At 42.9% G+C, this 17,853-nt stretch overlaps 1 protein-coding gene and 1 long non-coding RNA gene across 6 annotated transcripts; one reads left to right on the forward strand and one right to left on the reverse strand.

Moving 5' to 3' along the window:
- On the forward strand, positions 1–13,940 carry DOHH (deoxyhypusine hydroxylase). 4 transcript variants are annotated; one of them, XM_081312549.1, is made up of 5 exons: positions 1–24; positions 1,514–1,846; positions 3,197–3,273; positions 4,967–5,204; positions 8,974–11,383. In XM_081312549.1, exons 2-5 carry the CDS (start codon positions 1,573–1,575, stop codon positions 9,288–9,290), a joined length of 906 nt encoding a protein of 301 aa, XP_081168675.1. In that variant the 5' UTR covers positions 1–24; positions 1,514–1,572; the 3' UTR covers positions 9,291–11,383. The 4 variants fall into 4 exon arrangements, 3 of the variants coding, with proteins under 3 accessions (XP_081168675.1, XP_081168676.1, XP_081168674.1); XM_081312550.1 differs by lacking the exon at positions 1–24 and adding an exon at positions 604–666; XR_014024454.1 differs by lacking the exon at positions 1–24 and adding an exon at positions 12,074–13,940 and having other exon boundaries at positions 1,367–1,846; positions 8,974–9,406.
- Positions 1,705–8,000, reverse strand: LOC308659133. Of its 2 annotated transcripts, none has more exons than XR_014024455.1 (3): positions 7,013–8,000; positions 3,160–3,262; positions 1,705–2,008 (listed from the first exon to the last, which is right to left on the reverse strand). It is a non-coding gene; the product is annotated as an uncharacterized lncRNA (long non-coding RNA). The 2 variants fall into 2 exon arrangements; XR_014024456.1 differs by lacking the exon at positions 7,013–8,000 and adding an exon at positions 5,107–5,154.
- Positions 13,941–17,853: the final 3,913 nt, after the last annotated feature.

The following is a 17,853-nucleotide window of genomic DNA, read 5'->3' on the forward strand; positions in this document are numbered from 1 at the left end:
TGGAGAACGCGTGTGGGGGGTTCGGTGAGTGGGGTAAAGGGGAATTCTTGCGGTTCGGTGTTGCTATGGAAATAGAACGGGAGGGGGCAGGTGAGCCTCTTTTACTGAGGGACTAATGGAGGAACCGAATATTACCCGTTCTTGAATCTTCTTTCTACAATTTATCCAACTTCAGCTTTCTCAGTTTTCCCCTGCCCCTCTACCCAATTTTACACTGCATTTGGTTGACCAGACCATCTCGCAATTCTTTCCTGCAGCTCACTCCTATCTGTATTCAGCTTACATTCATTTAGTGCCTATTTAATTGGATATTTTTACATCCGGCTCTTATATTGTTTCATCTGGCCTACTCAGTTCTCGCGTTCATATACCGAATTGGCCACAAGCACACTCTTAACGGCTTTTGTTTTTTCTTCCGACATTCATTGCCTGGAACCAGGGGTAGGCAACCTCGGTTCTTTTATGACTCATGGACTTCAGCTCCCAGAATTCCTGAGTCAGCTATGCTGACTCAGGAATTCTGGGAGTTGAAGTCCATGAGTCATAAAAGAGCCGAGGTTGCCTACCCCTGCCTGGAACACGCTACCCATGACTTCCCTATCAGCATTCACGTGTCTTAAAAGGTCTCCATCCATTTTCCCCATCTTTGGTGAATATTCTACCGAGGTACACAAATTCATCTGTTTCCTCTTTGTTTTTCACCATTTATTTACGACATGCATTTGTTCACTCCATTTTTCTCAAATATACTCATTTTGGCACTGAGTACATTAATGATTCCCTTTATTGTATCATACAGTCTGACATTGGCTGCAAATTTTTTTGGGGGGGTTTCTCAGCTACAACATGGCACTGCTGAGAAGTTGGAGGGCAAATTTCTTAGTTCCAAGAGAAAAGATTAAGCGGCATGTATGAATATGCATGTAATATCTGTATTTTTAATTTGTTATTGGGAGAAGATAAGAAAGATTGACACAGAGCATGAGGAAAATGGGTTTGTGCTAATTTGCATGTATTTTTCTATATTAAGCATCTGTATACAGTTGTTGCTCCAGATTGATCATGTACATATGCACATTGCCCTGATATGTAGTGGATTTCTTATGTTAATAATTTACTTTATTGAGCCGTATATGATTCCCACCACTACGGTGGGAAGGTAACAGCGTTCCGTGCGCCTTTGGCGTCTAGTCATGCCGGCCACATGACCACGGAGATGTCCTCGGACAAGCGCTGGCTCTTCGGCTTTGAAACGGAGATGAGCACCGGCCCCTAGAGTCGGAAACGACTAGCACGCATGTGCGGGGGAACCTTTACCTTTACCTTTTATATGCACATTGCCCTGATATGTAGTGGATTTCTTATGTTAATAATTTACTTTATTGAGCCGTATATGATTTTTTTTAAAAAACGGCAGTGTTGTTACTTTCCATTCTAAAATATAAGCAAGATCAAATTTGCATCCAAGATGACATTTGTTCAGACATTTTCATTTTTTCCCCCCTCTGTTTAGGTCCTCCAGATTTTTAAAGTCAGCCCCTCTGTCTCTTCAGACCAGCAAAGCAGTGAATAATGGTGACAGAGAAAGAAGTTGAGTTGATTGGCCAGATTCTGGTGAACCCCAAACAACCGTTGAAGGCACGCTTCCGCTCACTTTTCACCTTACGTAATTTGGGGGGTCCAGCTGCCATTGAGTGGATCAGTCGAGCCTTTGAAGATGACTCTGCTCTCCTGAAGCATGAGCTGGCATACTGCCTTGGCCAGATGCAGGATGAGAGGGCCATTCCAGTCCTCATTGATGTGCTCCAGAACACATGCCAGGAACCCATGGTGCGACATGAAGCAGGTGAGAACCAGTGAACTATTTGCTGGCTAGGTTAAAGTTGATTATGTGACTTGATCTTCAGGATGGCACCTGGTTAGGAAGGCTGGTCTGCATGAAGCCAGTGAAGGAAATCCCATGCAAATTTGGGTTTCTTCTCAGCATTTGGTCCCAAAGCCTGAATCACTTCAGAACAAATGTAACAAACAAAATCTTACAAAAGCAATTATTTGTCAAGAATGGTGTCCACTGAAATGAGACATTTCAGACGGTTCTAAGACCCTCCTAACAAATTATGACTGTGAATCTTGAGTTATCTTCACTGGCTTATTTTTTGTCCTTGTCCCTGATGACCATTTCAGTTTTCAAAAGTGAACATAGTTAAAACTATCATCAGCAGTGTTTCTCAGCCTTGGCAACTTGTAAGTGTTGAGAAACGCTGCCCTGGAGCAGGGGTCTCCAATCGTGGCAATTTTAAGACTTGTAGACTTCAACCCAATGCTGGCTGAGGAATTCTGGGAGTTGAAGTCCACAAGACTTAATGTTGCCAAGGTTGGAAACCCCTACCCTAGAGCAGGGGTGCCAAACTGCCGGCCCACGGGCCAGATGTGTCATGCCAAGACTGCACCCACCCCATTGCCAGCAATGGGAAAAAAGTCAGGATGCATTGTGACACGTCACATGACATTGTGACTTTGACACCCCTGCCCTAGAGCATTGATGTTTGCTCCTTTTCATGGTGACCTACTGGCAGCAAAGGTCAATTTTAAGAGGCCTGCCATTAGAACTATCTCTAGGGAGCATCCAATCATGGTTCATTCTCAAATAAGCATGGCGTGTCCCCATGTTACCCAGTTTTCTGTGGGAACTCAAAATACAACCATTTGAATAGTTGTTACATTGCCTTAAGATCAAAATACTTTTAAATACCTGTTGTTTGACTAATATTTTTAGTATTGATGGGCAAGGTTTTAAATACGATATTTTAGTTTTATATAACACTCTTTTTAGGAAGAAAAGGCACACGTTAATTCCTATTGGCATAGTATGGGTGTAACCTTTATGTTCTACTACTAGAATTTTTTTCCCCACACATATGCATTGTGTTCCTTTCCTTCAATAGTTAAATTTGTTTCAGTGACCAATGGTGGATTGTACCTTTACATTACGCTGTCATTGGTTTGAAAAATCTATAATTATTCTGATTATATGTTGCTTTTTTCAATTTAGCAACTTTTGAGTAACAGTTGATTGAAGGATTAAAGAGATTGTCGTTATTGTTGCTGTTGTTATCTTTGTACTGATGGTACATGTTAAAGGATTTTTGCATCACTGACCTGTGTTCATTCTCCTACTTTGTTTTGTTTTACATAGGTGAAGCTTTGGGTGCTATTGGCAATCCAAAAGTACTTGATATCTTGAAACAATATTCTGAAGATCCTGTTGTTGAGGTGAATATGGGAATGGGGATAATCAATAACTCCTAAAAGGAGTCCCTGTATATTTTACTCTGCTAGTTGTTGCTGACTATAGGAGGCTGTGTTCATCTCCATTTCAAGAGCCATTGAGCCAGTGCTGTCTGAAGACATTTCTGTGGTCATGTGGCCAGCATGACATCAGATGGTGCTATTCCCCACCAAAGTGATACCTATTTATCTACTCTTGTCCTGACCTCAGGTCCTTTGGAAAATAGCTTGACTCCTTCGTGGCAGCCCCTGAGATATTGGAACACTGTTATCATGTCCCCCCTCATCCTTCTCGTCATTAAACTAGACATACCCAATTCCAGCAACCATTCCTTATATGTTTTAGCCTCCTGTCTCCTAATCATCATTGTTGCTCTTCTCTGTACTCTTTCTAGATCAGGGGTGTCAAACTCAATTTCATTGAGGGCCGCATCAGCATTGCGGTTGCCCTCGAGGGGCCGGGTGGGTGTGGCCTGGGTGGGCGTGGCTAAAGTGCGTATGGCCTACTGGGTGGGCGTGGCCAGCTCTACATCATTCACATCAAGGGTGCCTATGGGGGCCTGGGCAGGAGTGGGACAGATCTGAGGGTCTCTGGCAGAAGGAGGGTCTCTGGGCCAGGGCCAAGGCAGTGGGGACCGTTCCCTCACTGTTTCGAGGATGCCTTTGCGGGCTGCATGAAACCACTTCGCGGGCCGGATCTGGCCCCCGGGCCTTGTGTTTGACATGTCTGTTCTAGAGTCTCAACATCTTTTTTACATCGTGACGACCAAAACTGGATGCAGTATTCCAAGTGTGGCCTTACCAAGGCATTGTAAAGTGGTATTAACACTTCACGTGATCTTGATTCTATCCCTCTGTTAATGCAGCCTAGCACTGTGTTGGCTTTTTTGGCAGCTGCAGCACACTGCTGGCTCATATTTAAGTGATTGTGCACTAGGGCTAGGATAGAAGTTCACCCTGTCGTGCAACTCTCAAATCTGGTCTGTTGGCTTTCCAGCCGACAAGCCCAGCTTCTTAACCACTGAGCCATCGCACCACCCCTATAACTTTGTCAAAGTTGCTGAATTGAATAAGGTCCCAAAGTAGAATTATGAACATTTGAAACAGAATTGTTTTTAACTGATTATGTTGGAGTTGACTCATAATAACCTCCTCTTGCAGGATTATGTGTCCCCAACCTGGCTCTTCAGATCTCCCATCCATCATGGTAACTTGAGTCCATCCACCTTGCTGCTGGTTGTCCTCCTTTTTTATTTTCTTCCAGTTTTCTCAGAAATATCTCGAGGGACCTGAGTCTTCATTATTTCAGCCTTAAGTGAGAACTTTGGATTGACTTGTTCTGTGATCTTTCCTTTCCCCTCCCCCTTAACTATCTGTGGCATTCCCAAATCTGTTAGAAGCATGAGAAAGTGAATTGTATTTTTTAAAAACATAACTTATTCTGGAACATCTTCCTGTGTAATTTTTAGGTATATCATTTATTAATACTTTTTAATCCCTACATTTAGGGGAAAGTTGTAACGCCATTACCTCCCACTGGAGATCTTTTTCATTAATTTGAAAGCATTGGCAACCAGCTTGCAACTTTACCATTGGCATCCTAGCCCTTGTCTTTCCATGAAGACTTTTGAACCACGGCAGAAACTAGCTTTACCTGTCTATTTCCTCTCCTGTGCAGGTAGCAGAGACGTGTCAGCTGGCTGTGAAGAGGCTGGAATGGTTTCAGGAGCACGAGACAAACTCTGCCATTAACCCTTACTGCTCTGTGGATCCAGCACCTCCGGCTGAGGAGAAGGATGTGGGGAAGTTGAGGCTTACCTTGCTGGATGAGTCACGATCACTCTTTGAGCGCTATCAAGCTATGTTTGCGTTACGGAACATGGGAGGAGAAACTGCTGTCCTGGCACTTGCTGATGGTAAGCAGCTGACTTTCTAAGCCTGGGTCGAGAATCTGGGGCAGAAAATTTTCCTGGGCTGTGATTTTCATATAAAGGGGTGGAGTGTAGAATCGATTTTCCAATATGCATCATGTGAATCAAATGCTGAATACCTCCAATTATACTGGGCCATTTGTGAAATTGTTACTTAAGTTGGAGATTCTTTATGTATCTCATGTGCAGGTCTTAGGGTAGTGCTTCCCAAACCTGTGTAAATTACCTAAATAAAACTGGCTTTTTCTTAGGGTGATGACACATGAACCCACGACTCAATCTCAGCAGGAATATTTCCTTAAAGCAGTGGTTCTCAACCTTTTCTTCACCATAAGGTAAAGGTAAAGGTTCCCCCGCACATGTGTGCTAGTCATTTCCAAATCTAGGGGCCGGTGCTCATCTCTGTTTCAAAGCCGAAGAGCCAGCGTTTGTCCGAGGACCTCTCCGTGGTCATGTGGCCGGCATGACTAGACGCCAAAGGCGCACGGAACACTGTTACCTTCCCACCGGAGTGGTCCCTATTTTTCTACTTGCATTTTTACGTGCTTTCAAACTGCTAGGTTGGCAGAAGCTGGGACGAGTAACAGGCGCTCACTCTGCTACGCGGCACTCAGGATTCGACCTGCCAAACTGCCGACCATCTGATTGACAAGCTCAGCGTCCTAACCCACTGAGCCACCGCATCCCTTATTTCTTCACCATAGTCCCCCTTTAAATCTCCCCTTTTGTTGCCACGGACCATGGCCACAGACCACCAAGATTTAAACCATAACATTTTGTCAAGCCTTTGCAGACCCCCCTGTGATGACATTGTGGCCCCCAGGGTCCACAAACCACAGGTTGAGAACCACTGCCTTAAAGTGTTTTATGTATGTTGGGTAAAAAGGACTTTCTGGTAAATGGTTTTGGCTAATGAAGGAAAAAGTTTGAAAACCACTTTCTTAGGGCCTAAGAGCAACTTCCAGAGAATGAACCAATGTATCAAAATGACCGTACTGAGGGTGGGTTTTATATCTTTCCAAGGATGGCTGGGTGACGTTAGGAAGACACTTTAAATCATAAGAGGGGAAATGGTCTAAGGATGTGCTAACAACGGCAGGCAAACCATTTTTATTCTCTCCCCCTCACCTATTTTATTTGAAATACAAATAATGAACAAGAAATTAATGCTACTAAAAATTTGTTACAGTTTGATGTACAAGCAGTACATGTAATTTGCAAATTATGACCAATTTCAGGAATTTTTGCAGTTAAATGCAGCCTCCCTTGAAGCACATTTGCTGTGTAGATTGAAGCATGTCTGGTCAAATGAATTTTTATTTTTTTTACCCTTTTGTAGCCGGGGACAAGGTACAACTCTGAAGAAGCTTTGTTCTATGTAGCAGTTATTTTAGACAGCCCAGTGGTCTTTTCTGTTGTTATCTGGAGTAAGACCTCCCTGAACTCAGCAGGTCCTAATTCTGAGTAAACATGCGGAGGCTTAGCTATTTGGAAGTACATATGTGAATTTGGAATTTCACTTCTGTCCAACATCCTCAAAAACCCATCTTGACCCTATCTGCAGCCCCTTGGGGGTATTTCCACTCAGCGGACTTGGCTCCCTACAACCCCTGGGAACCCATAGTCTTGGAAGAGACTATGATTCCGTGACTAAACCTGGACATACTCCAAGACGTCCTCAGTTCGCCATTCATGGCTCAGACACGGGTTTTCAAGCTCAGTGCAATTGGCCCATCACCCTTCTAAGGGAGATTTGAGAAATCGTCAAAGAGAGTTGTATGTGTAGTATTTACTTCCTCCTTTGTTGTTAGCTGCGAAGTCGTATCCGACCCATTGCGACCCCATGGACAATGTTCCTCCAGGCCTTCTCTACCATCTTCTGGAGTCCATTTAAGCTCACGCCTACTGCTTCAGTGACTCCATCCAGCCACCTTGTTCTCTGTCGTTCCCTTCTTCTCTTGCCCTCCATCTTTCCCAGCATTACACTCTTCTCCAGTGAGTCCTTCCTTCTCATTAGGTGGCCAAAGTATTTCAACTTCTGGATCTGGCCTTCTAGAGCAGTCAGGGTTGATCTCCTGTAGGACTGACCGGTTTGATCGCCTTGCATTCTTAGGGACTCGCAGGAGTCTTCTCCAGCACCATAGTTCGAAGGCTTCAATTCTTTGGCGCTCAGCCTTTCTACAGATAGAATAACCCCATAACTTCATTCCCTCCTTAGATACATATTTATACCTCTGCGACCTTTGGAATTAAAAACTAACAATGTACCATCATTCATTGGCAGAGGATGTTTATATTTAGTGGGCTTGGGGTTCAGTCCTTGTTATCTCCAGCTGAGAGGATCCAACCCCAGGTAATGAAATGGAAGCTGTGGGGATCCTTCCTCTGCCCAGTTGGAGAGGCGGATTTGATTTCTGAGTGAGGAAGCACCTCTCCCTTCAAAGAAAGAACATTTCCCACGACAAGTCACTGGTTATATGCACCCAGGGACCTGCCTCTAAATAAACACTTGAAAGTTTTTCTTTTCCTGTATCCCTGAGTCGCTGCCATCAGAGCAGCCAATCAATCCTGAGCCATTGTGGGGGAATCTTGATGCTGGGATGCAGGGGGGAGGGGCTTTTTCCCAGGGAGCTGAGAGGCAGATCAACATCAAGTTCTCGGTTTGCAGAAAGAAGCCCAGAAGGGATCGTGGCCAAAACTTCCATCACGGTACTTATCTGATACAGGCAGTCCTCAACGTACGACCACAATGGAGCCTGAAATTACTATTGCTAAGTGACACGATTGTTAAATGAGTTTTGCCCCATTTCATGACCTTCCTTGCCACATTTGGTAAGCACATTACTGCGGTTGTTAAGTTAGTAACCCAGTTGTAAAGTGAATCTGGCTTCCCCCATTGACTTGGCTTATCAGAAGGTCCCAAAAAGTCACCCCGGGACACTGTAATCGTCATAAATATGAGCTGGTTGCCAAGTGTCCAGATTTTGACCACGGAGATGCTGCAATGATCCTACATGTGAAAAATGGTCATAAGTCACTTTTTTTTTTAAAGTGCCGTTCTAACTTCGAACAGTCACTAAACGAAGTCGACTACCCAAAGGAGGTTTTAGTCTGGCAAGATTCCTGTGGACAAGCGTATTTATTGTTAATATTAAAATAATTAATACAGTGATTAAAATAATATTAAAATTAATAAAGCAATAAAGAAACTACTCTGAGCAATTAAGCATTCTTGCTTCCTTGGGCCTGACGTTAATCTTGCCGGGCTGAAGAAGCAAAGCACACACTGCATATAACTCCCAGATGGAACTTGGTGCTGATCTGCCTCCGTGGGAAACAGCCCCTCCGCTTCTGCATTCCATTGTCAGATTCCACCACATTTTTTTTTAATCCCATTTATATCCCGCCCTTCTCCGAAGACTCAGGGCGGCTTACAATCTAAGCACAAACCAATGTGCTTAGCAATAGCCTTCATTCTATGTATATGCCTGCTTATTAGGGCTTTCGCACCCCCCCCAAGCGGCATTACAAAGTCAGCTTATTGCCCCCAACAATCTGCATCCTCATTTTACCTACCTCGGAAGGATGGAAGGCTGAGTCAACCTTGAGCCTGGTGGGACGCAAACCTGTACTAATTGCAGGCAGCTGGTGTTACTTAAGGAGGCATTAGCCCACTGCTCTACCAAGGCTCTTCATGCTACCAGGCCGGTTCTCTTCTCCCCTTTTAATCCAGGTGACTCCTCTCTTTCCCCAGGCCTCCAGTGTGGCAGTGCCCTCTTCCGCCATGAGATTGCCTATGTGCTGGGCCAGATGCAGCAGGAGGCCAGCATTCCACAGTTGACGGCATCCTTGGAGGACATGGCAGAGAACCCCATGGTGCGCCACGAGTGTGCCGAGGCTTTGGGCTCCATCGCTAAGGAGTCCTGCCTGACCACCCTGGAGGCGTTTGCCAAGGATGAAGAGCGGGTAGTCCGGGAGAGCTGCGAGGTGGCGCTGGACATGTACGATTATGAGAACAGCGCTGATTTCCAGTACGCTGACAGTCTGAGCAAGCTGAAGAGCCTCAGCTGAAGCAGGACTTCTCTCAGCTGGCCTCCCACTCTTTTATTGGCCATTTCAGTGTCATTTGTTCTCTGCGGTTTCCATAAGAGTGCTGGAAGGAGACCGTGCGGATGAAACCTTCATGCGTCAGTCATTAATTTATTGTTTTCTTTTTCTCTGCTTGGTGGAAAGGGGACTCCAAAGCCATTGTTAAGGACTGAATTATGTTGATGGAAATGTTTTGCAGGGGGGAAAAAACCCCATCCTATTCCCATGAAAACTAGTTGGTATTTTTATTAGCTGCCCTTAAAAAAGCTCTTTCTCACCCTATGGGCTAGCCTTGCACAACTTACAAAGCACCAAGACAAATGAAGCCCACTTCTGTCTCCGGTGAATCGTAAGAGTCATAGGTTTGGAAGGGACTGTGGAGGTCTTCTAGTCCAACCCCTTGTCCTAGGCAGAGTCCTTAATCCATGCTGGACAAATGGTTATCAAATCTTTCCTTGAAAACCACCAGCGCTGGAGCACTCGCAACAGGCAAGCTGTTCCATTGACTAATTGTCTTGTCAGGAAATTTCTCCTTAATTCCACTGATCCAGTGATTGCAGAAATAAACAGATAGAAACAACGGGGGAGAGATTGCCCCTCAAGTAGCACCATCCCAAACTATGAAGGGCTTTAAAGGTGACAACCAGCACATTGGCAACCAGTGCAGTGCACTGATAGTGGGGTTATGTGTGTGCCAAATAAGCAACACCCTTTACTGCCTGTACTGCTCTGGTCTGCACCAGTTGAAGCTTCTGAATCTCTTCAGAGGTACCCCATGTAGAGTGCATTGCAATAATGCTTATTGGATTTCTCCCTATCACAAAGAATTAAGACACTGGGTTAGAAGTTGAAGTTCCAAATTTAGAGCAAGACTTTCCTGTTCCACTGCAAAAGATAAATATTTTCTCCTGAGATCTATTTGGGCACTGGGCAAAACGTCAGGGGATTAAGATCCATGTCTGAACTATTTTTCTTAAACGCAGTTCCTGTGGGGATGGGATTTCACTTACAAGCTTTGAAGGGGTTTTCCTGCATCTGATCTATTTGTTCAGACATTAATTTGGAGCCATGCGTTAATTTACCATTTTACTGGGGTTTGAATTTATTTTTACTAAGCAAATTCTATGTTCTTTAAATGGGCTAATTCCACACATATACAGAGGCACCTGATCCTTGAGCCGAATTTCACTTTCTGCTGGTTTTACTCCTTAACGTGACACACAGACTTCCTAACCTTTAGCAAAGTGCATTTTGCTGCATATAGTCAAAATTGGAATGTGCCCCCTTGGCAGAAAAGATCCAGTGCTTTCAGTGAAGTAGATCTTCAAGATCAAACTAATGGGAACACAGTTGATTTCACCTGTTAGCAGGGCATGGAAAACATGGCCTTTAGCTCCATGACATGTGAGCTGATAAAACTTCAAAGAAGGATATAAACTAAATTACTTTTCCACTGGCCTGGAGTGGGATGAATAGATTATGAAAGGTTTGGGGGAATTTAGAGGAGTGATTTTGCTCCTTGAATGGAGTAAAATGTTTGTTGCAGACTTGCTTTGTGTTTATTGTTTTAAATTTGAAACGCTATCAGTTGTTTTGTAGCCTATAATTTAGTCAATAAATGCATCGAAGTTTGCTTTGTGCATACTGTACAGATGTGCAGGCATTTATGGACCATTTATAACAAAGTTAGAAGCCCTCCTGCATCTGATCTATTTGTTCAGACATTAATTTGGAGCCGTGACTTAAGCCCTCACAACCAGACAATTTTGAAGTGGGGAAAATAAAAATAAGAGAAAGCAATATGTCTAACCGTCTTGTGTGTGTGACAGAGAAATTCAAGATGGCTGCTGCAACCATATGATCAAAGCCACCATCTTGATTTTTAATGCCTCTGCCACAACCCAATTCCCGTATTGGTGGTGCCCAGAACAATCTGAACTTGTGCTCCTGAGATTGTGTAGCAAAACTGCTAATGTTTAAAACTTTAATATGTTGTATGGCGGGGGGAAGGGGGGTAGATTTTTTTATATAGCCCACAGTTATTATTTTTATAAATAACTCAAGGCATCAAACCCATATAATACGTCTTCTTCCTATGTTCCTCACAACAACAACCCTGTGTGGTCAGTTGGGCTGAGAGAGAGAGTAACTAGCCCAAGGCCACCCAGCTGGTTTACATGCCTAAGGCCGGACTAGAACTCACAGTCTTCTGGATTCTAGCTTGGTGCCTTAACCATTAGAACTAAACTGGCTCTATTTATTTACATTTTTGCACAAAAGCGTGGCAAAGTTAAGAGGCCTAAATGCACAACAAAACTCATTCTTTTCCAATCTAATGATGTCAGTGTGTCACTGACCATGCCCAATCCTGCCTACATACAAGTAATTAATTAACTAATTGCATCCTTTGACCTATAATGCTCCTGACTACTGCATTTTGTTTTTTAAGAGGCGAGGAGAAAGATAGTAAATTGGATTTGCTTCAGTGGGAGGTATCAGATGAAAGAAACTAAAAACAGAAGTAGGGACAGTTCTGAAGAATAATGGCTGTTTCTGTTTGGGACTGAGAAGGTGACGCTGGAACAGATTGAGAGGACTAAGGGCTGGAGCCTGAGAGATAAAGGGGAAGTTGGAATGGAACTGAGGAAGTTTGAGGTCTAAAATGTTGGGGAGGAAAGGGGGGGGGAGAATGCCCAATGAAGGAAAATAGAGGACTTTCTCCTGCTCATCTTCTCCATTCATTGGATTTTCTTGCTACCTTTCAGAATTTCAGAACTGCAAGCGTTCAAGCAAATTATATTTCCTTCACATTTTCACTGCAATGAGGAACTGGGCTTTTGCGTTCTTTCATTTCCTGATTATGAATGTCCTGTTTTTCAGGTTCAGTTTTATATTTTCAGATGTCTTTGTTTTCCAGGCTCTTTTAAATGTAGAAAGAAACTAATGTACCTAAAATATCTGTATGGTCACCCATCTTAATGCCAAAACTCTGGACAGTTTACAACGGGTAGTCCTCAACTTACAACCATAATTGAGCCCAAAAGTTCTGATGCTAAGTGAGACATTTGTTAAGTAGGCTTTGCCCTGTTTACAACCTTTCTTGCCACAGTTGTTAAGGGAATGGCTGCAATTGTTAATTAGTAACATGGTTGTTAAGTAAATGTGGCTTCCCCATGGATTTTGCTTGTCAGGTCATAAAAGGTGATCACATGACCCTGGGACACTGCAACCGTCATAGATATGAGTCAGTTGCCAAGAGGGAACACAACCAAAAGCTCCCACAAGGTTCTCTTCCAATTTCACCCTCTCCAGACATCTTCTATAAGCTAGGAGGTCTAATGAGGCTTGGGTGCAGAGCACAGAATATCCACATAGATGCCGTCTGATCCAGGAACGTTGTCACTACCTCAGTCCAACAATAATAAAAGTCTGCTGGGCCACATATTAGTGCCTTGGGGATAATCCTGAGCTCTTTCTGAAACCCAGTTAGGGCCATTAGGTGACAATAGAAGATGGGCTGACCAGGTCCAGTAGCGGTGGGGTACAGGAAATTCCAAAAAACACTTCATAAACGTATGGCACAACATAGAACAAACCCATCAGGACAAGAGTCAGCAGTCCATCTACATTTAAAAGGCAAAGGCCACTCTTTCGAAGACAGCAAAGTCCACAACTTTGGAGAGAGAGGACCGCTGGTTTTAAAGAGGGGTCAAAGAGGCCATCTATGTCAAAACTGAACAGCCCTCTCAACAGAGGAGAGGAGTATGACATCATCTTATCTTCAGTCTACAACACAATCCTTTCAACAGTTCCAGGAAGGCTCCACAGCCATTTGCAGCACTCAGGAGACCCTGACAACACAGATAAGCCTCCAGGTGGCATCAACGTCTCTAAAGAAATGCAAATGACCTGCTGTCTGCAAGGAGTTTAAATCCTTCCATTCTCCACCATCCAGTCAGAGCTGAAGAAGCTTCTTGGATGAGAAGCGAAATGTGTTCAAAGAGAAAAAAGAAAGTCCAGTTGCCTCGTGAAAAAGCACCTTTGGGACAACCGTGACCTGGATGACTGAGAATCTCCATAGACAAAATTCCGGGATCAAAAATTCCGGGGTGGGTGGGTGATGATAATAACCCACAACAACAGATCACGTTACCATATTCCTTCCGTTCAATCATGTCTAATACTCAGAGACTGACTAGACATGATTGAACGGAAGAAAGGAATATGGTAATGTGATCTGTTGATGTGGGCTACAGGTTGTCCTTGACTTACAACAGTTCATTTAGTGACCATTCAAAGTTATAATGGCACTGAAAAAAGTGATAGGACCATTTTTCATACTTAGGAGCGTTGCAGCATCCCCATGATCACGTGATCAAAATTCAGCTGCTTGGCAAGTGACTCATATTTATTACAGTTGCAGTGTCCCAGGGTCATGTGATCACCTTTTGTGATCTGCTGAGAAGCAAAAGGGGAAGCCAGATTCACTTAACAACCATGTTACTAACTTATCCACTGCAGTGATTCACTTAACAAATGTGGCAAGAAAGGTTGTAAAATGGGGCAAAATTCATTCAACAAATTTGTCACATAGCGACATAAATTTTGGGCTCTGTTGTCATAAGTCAAAGTTCCGACAGATAAATCTCTTCAAAAGAACTTGAAGGCTTTGTTTTCCTTAAAGAATCTTTTATTCAAGAAACAAAGTATCGGCACTACATAGTTGAAGCCAAAAACTGAATTATTCTCCCCTGGGCACAAAGTAGCAAAGCACAATTCCCTCCTCCAATTAACAGTCATAAATCACATTCCCCAATTAACTTGAAGCGCGGGCTTTCTCCCCAGCTCTCCAGCCTGCCAAATCTCTATCAACTCTGGACCTGATAACCTTGGGTTCCCACGGCTGAGTTATTATTGTTATTGCTAGCTGGACTGTCATCCACATTCCCCCTCCCAGCATCAACAAACTCTAAAAGGATAGAGAAAAAATGGCTACATTTCCATCTGTTGTCAAAGCAAGAACATCCGATGTTAGCAGTGCTGACAACTACCTTATTATCCTTAGGCACACAGCACTATCTTTGGCAAAGTTTTCTTGGCAGGGAAAGCATTCTTGGCAAGGTTTTTCAGAAGTGCTTCGCTATTATTTCCTTCTTAGGGCGGCGAGAAAATGATTGGTCCAAGGTCACACAGTTGCTTTGTACCTAAGGTGGGACTAAAACTCACCATCTCCCTATTTCTAGTCTGATCCCTTAATCGTTCCATCAAATGGAATTGCTCTTAGATAAAACTCATCTCCAATGGGTAACCTTGCTGGCTGTGGAATTCTAGGAATTGAAATCCGTACATCTTAAAATGGCTGAGCCTGAGAAACATTGGTTTAGGATATGCTGTAATCTGGCTCATGTTGCTTGGAATAGCATAAATATGTTCGAATTTAAAGAACTACACCAAACTAGTTGTCAGTTTGCCCAGACCCAAAACCAGTTCCAATGACCTTACTTCTGGATCAGCAAGGCATCATATTGGATGGAGACTAGACTAGACTTGTTAGCTCCCTCTTATGGCCATGAGAACACTTACACACCCATTGGCCAATTAACATCTTAAAGTCACATCATCATGGTTTATATATTTTCAACCCAACTATGTAGGCTATCACCATATGCCTAACAAGACTAGACTAGACTAGACTAGACTAGAATCTGGAAGGGACCACGGAGGCCTTCTAGTTCAGCCCCCTGCTCAAGCAGGAGAACCTATACTGCAGTATTTCAGACAAGTGACAGTCTAGCCTCTTTTTGAAAATCTCTTCTTAAAAATCATGGAGCGCCCATGATTTCTGGGGGTAAGCTGTTCCACTGGTTAATAATAATAATAATAATAATAATAATAATAATAATAATAATAATAATAATAATAATAATAATAATAATAATAATAATAATAATAATATGAAGAAGAAGAAGAAGAAGAAGAAGAAGAAGAAGAAGAAGAAGAAGAAGAAGAAGAAGAAGAAGAAGAAGAAGAAGAAGAAGAAGAAGAAGAAGAAGAAGAAGTTGGAAGGGAGCTTGGAGGTCATCTAGTCCAATCCGCTGCTAAGGCAGGAAACCCTATACCATTTCAGACAAATGGCTGTCTAGTCTCTTCTTAAAAACTTCCAGTGTCGGAGCATCCACAGAACGGAGTTCCAGCACCTTTTTTGGATGGAACCTTGTAGGGTAGGCAAGGTGGGTTGTATGACATGTGTGAGTTCCGGCACCTTTTTCTTTTACAAAAAAAGCACTGACAAGGGGGGACATGATAGCAGTGTTCCAATATCTCAGGGGCTGCCACAAAGAAGAGGGAGTCAAGCTATTCTCCAAAGCACCTGAAAGCAGGACAAGAAGCAACGGATGGAAACTAATCAAGGAGAGAAGCAACCTAGAACTAAGGAGAAACTTCCTGACAGTTAGAACAACTAACCAGTGGAACAACCTGCCTCCAGAAGTGGTGAATGCTCCAACACTGGAAGTTTTTAAGAAGACACTGGACAGCCATTTGTCTGACATGGTATAGGGTTTCCTGCCTGAGCAGGGGGTTGGACTATATGACCTCCAGTGTCCCTTCCAACAACATCATCATCACCATTAAAGTTCCAAGAATTTTATCATTTCTCCTCTTGATATTAAGGAAATGCCCTCTGCATATACTCAGGGAAGATCTGATTTGATTTTGCATGGGAAGCCTTAATATACTGTCCCTCCTTCCTCCCGACCTTTCTCCAAATAAAAAATTATCCTTGATGGCTCAATCAGCATATTTTTATCTCTGACACTCCCGTTGCTTTTTCTCATTTGTCTCCTAATGTTTAAGCCACTCTGGTTGGTCTGCCACCCCCAGGGTGTCATATGCCTTTCCATTGATCTAACTGGTAATACATTTTTCTCATATCAAAGCACGGCAGCTTGGTATCAGTTTCATAAAGCCCTAATGAGGAGTCATTATCAAGTGCCCTCTGGTTCCAAGTCCATACTCCAAGTTGCAAGGAAAATAAATCATCCTCTCCTTCTAAAGTAGCAGTAAGAAAGGTGCCCAGGCAAGGAACACATTATTATACTCCACACAAGGCTTCCAGGCTGGGGGAAAAAACGACAATGAACGTGTTCTACTTGACGGTATTTGTAGGAGTTGTCTTCACTCCCTGTTCTCATGGCCAAGGTATGGAACGCCATTGCTTTCTGGGGAAAAACGCAAATGGGTGGGAAAATCTGAGGGCCATGCTGGGAAGGATTTGGGGGCAGCTATGTAAGGCCCCATTTGTGTCGGGAACCTTGAGTAAAATTTATACTAATTTATATACAGGTCTTAGAAGCTGCTTCAATCAGTTAGCTCTGAGTGGCATGCAGTTCCTCAAAACTGTAATTTTGGATTAAAAACAAACAGATATCCAGTCAAATTTTAAATGAAATCATATATTTAATTGCAGTTATCAAACAGGGAATTCCATCCAATTCAATAAAAACCAATTCATCAGCTGGAGAGATGGTTATAAAAACCCTTGGTTTGCTAAAATAACCATGTATTATTGTAGGTGGTTGTCTTATAAAGCTGTTGTTTTAGAATGATTCTTAAAATTGAAACAGGAAAAAGCAGAAATGAAGCTACTATATTAGATTCAAAACTGGCCTTAAATATTTTTTAAAAAACCTAAATGGCTCCTTAGAGCTTACAAAGTTGATGGTTTTTACAGAGCTGGAAATCTTTGAGAAATCAGAAGGGATTGGATTATTTTCATAGAACGTCAAATTGGTTGAAAAATTATTCCAATAAAAAAGTTGAACAATAAAAAATGGCAATATTACAGGAATGCAAAAGATAACTTTCATCTAGTAGGTTTTAAATTATTACATTAATCATTACATTATTAAATACAGTAATTATTTGCAACAAAGATGTAATGATTGTCTATTACTCCATCCAAGTTCCTAGATAATTATTTTGATTTTATATTCTTTTCACTATATGTAAATAAAATTAAATAAAGATTATTTTAAAAAGAACAGGAGCCTTCAAACAGGATACACTTCCCGTAACACATTTTCAAGTAACATGGCTTTGTAGCTTAAATTATCAACAGTCTGACCCACTTCCTTGTGCTGGTTGGCAGGTACTACTATGGCCCGAAGATCGGCCATGGCTGCGTTTCAATGCCCGGTTGGAGTTAAGACATCCCTATTGATAGTCCGGATTGGACCTGGGACTTGACCGTGGTGGGAGGGCGGTCTTGGATTGGTCATCGACCGCCCCACTGGTGTGGGAGACCAGTTGGGGTAGGCTTGCCCAGGGATTCCTTACTCTGTCCACCCCAGGTTGGACTCCTCAGCCGTAGTGAGAGGACTGTTGGGGTTTCTTTTTCTGATTACCATCTCAGGTTAGAGCTGAGCTGGATTAGTGGACTGAGGTATATTTACTGGACCTAATATCATTGTCATCTGGATATTATTCTACATCATCGGACTACCCATTGTTAATATTTACCCTATGTGGACACTTTTATTATCAT

This window comes from Vipera berus (assembly GCF_964194415.1).
Source record: "Vipera berus genome assembly, chromosome: 1".
NCBI classification, from domain to species: domain Eukaryota; kingdom Metazoa; phylum Chordata; class Lepidosauria; order Squamata; family Viperidae; genus Vipera; species Vipera berus.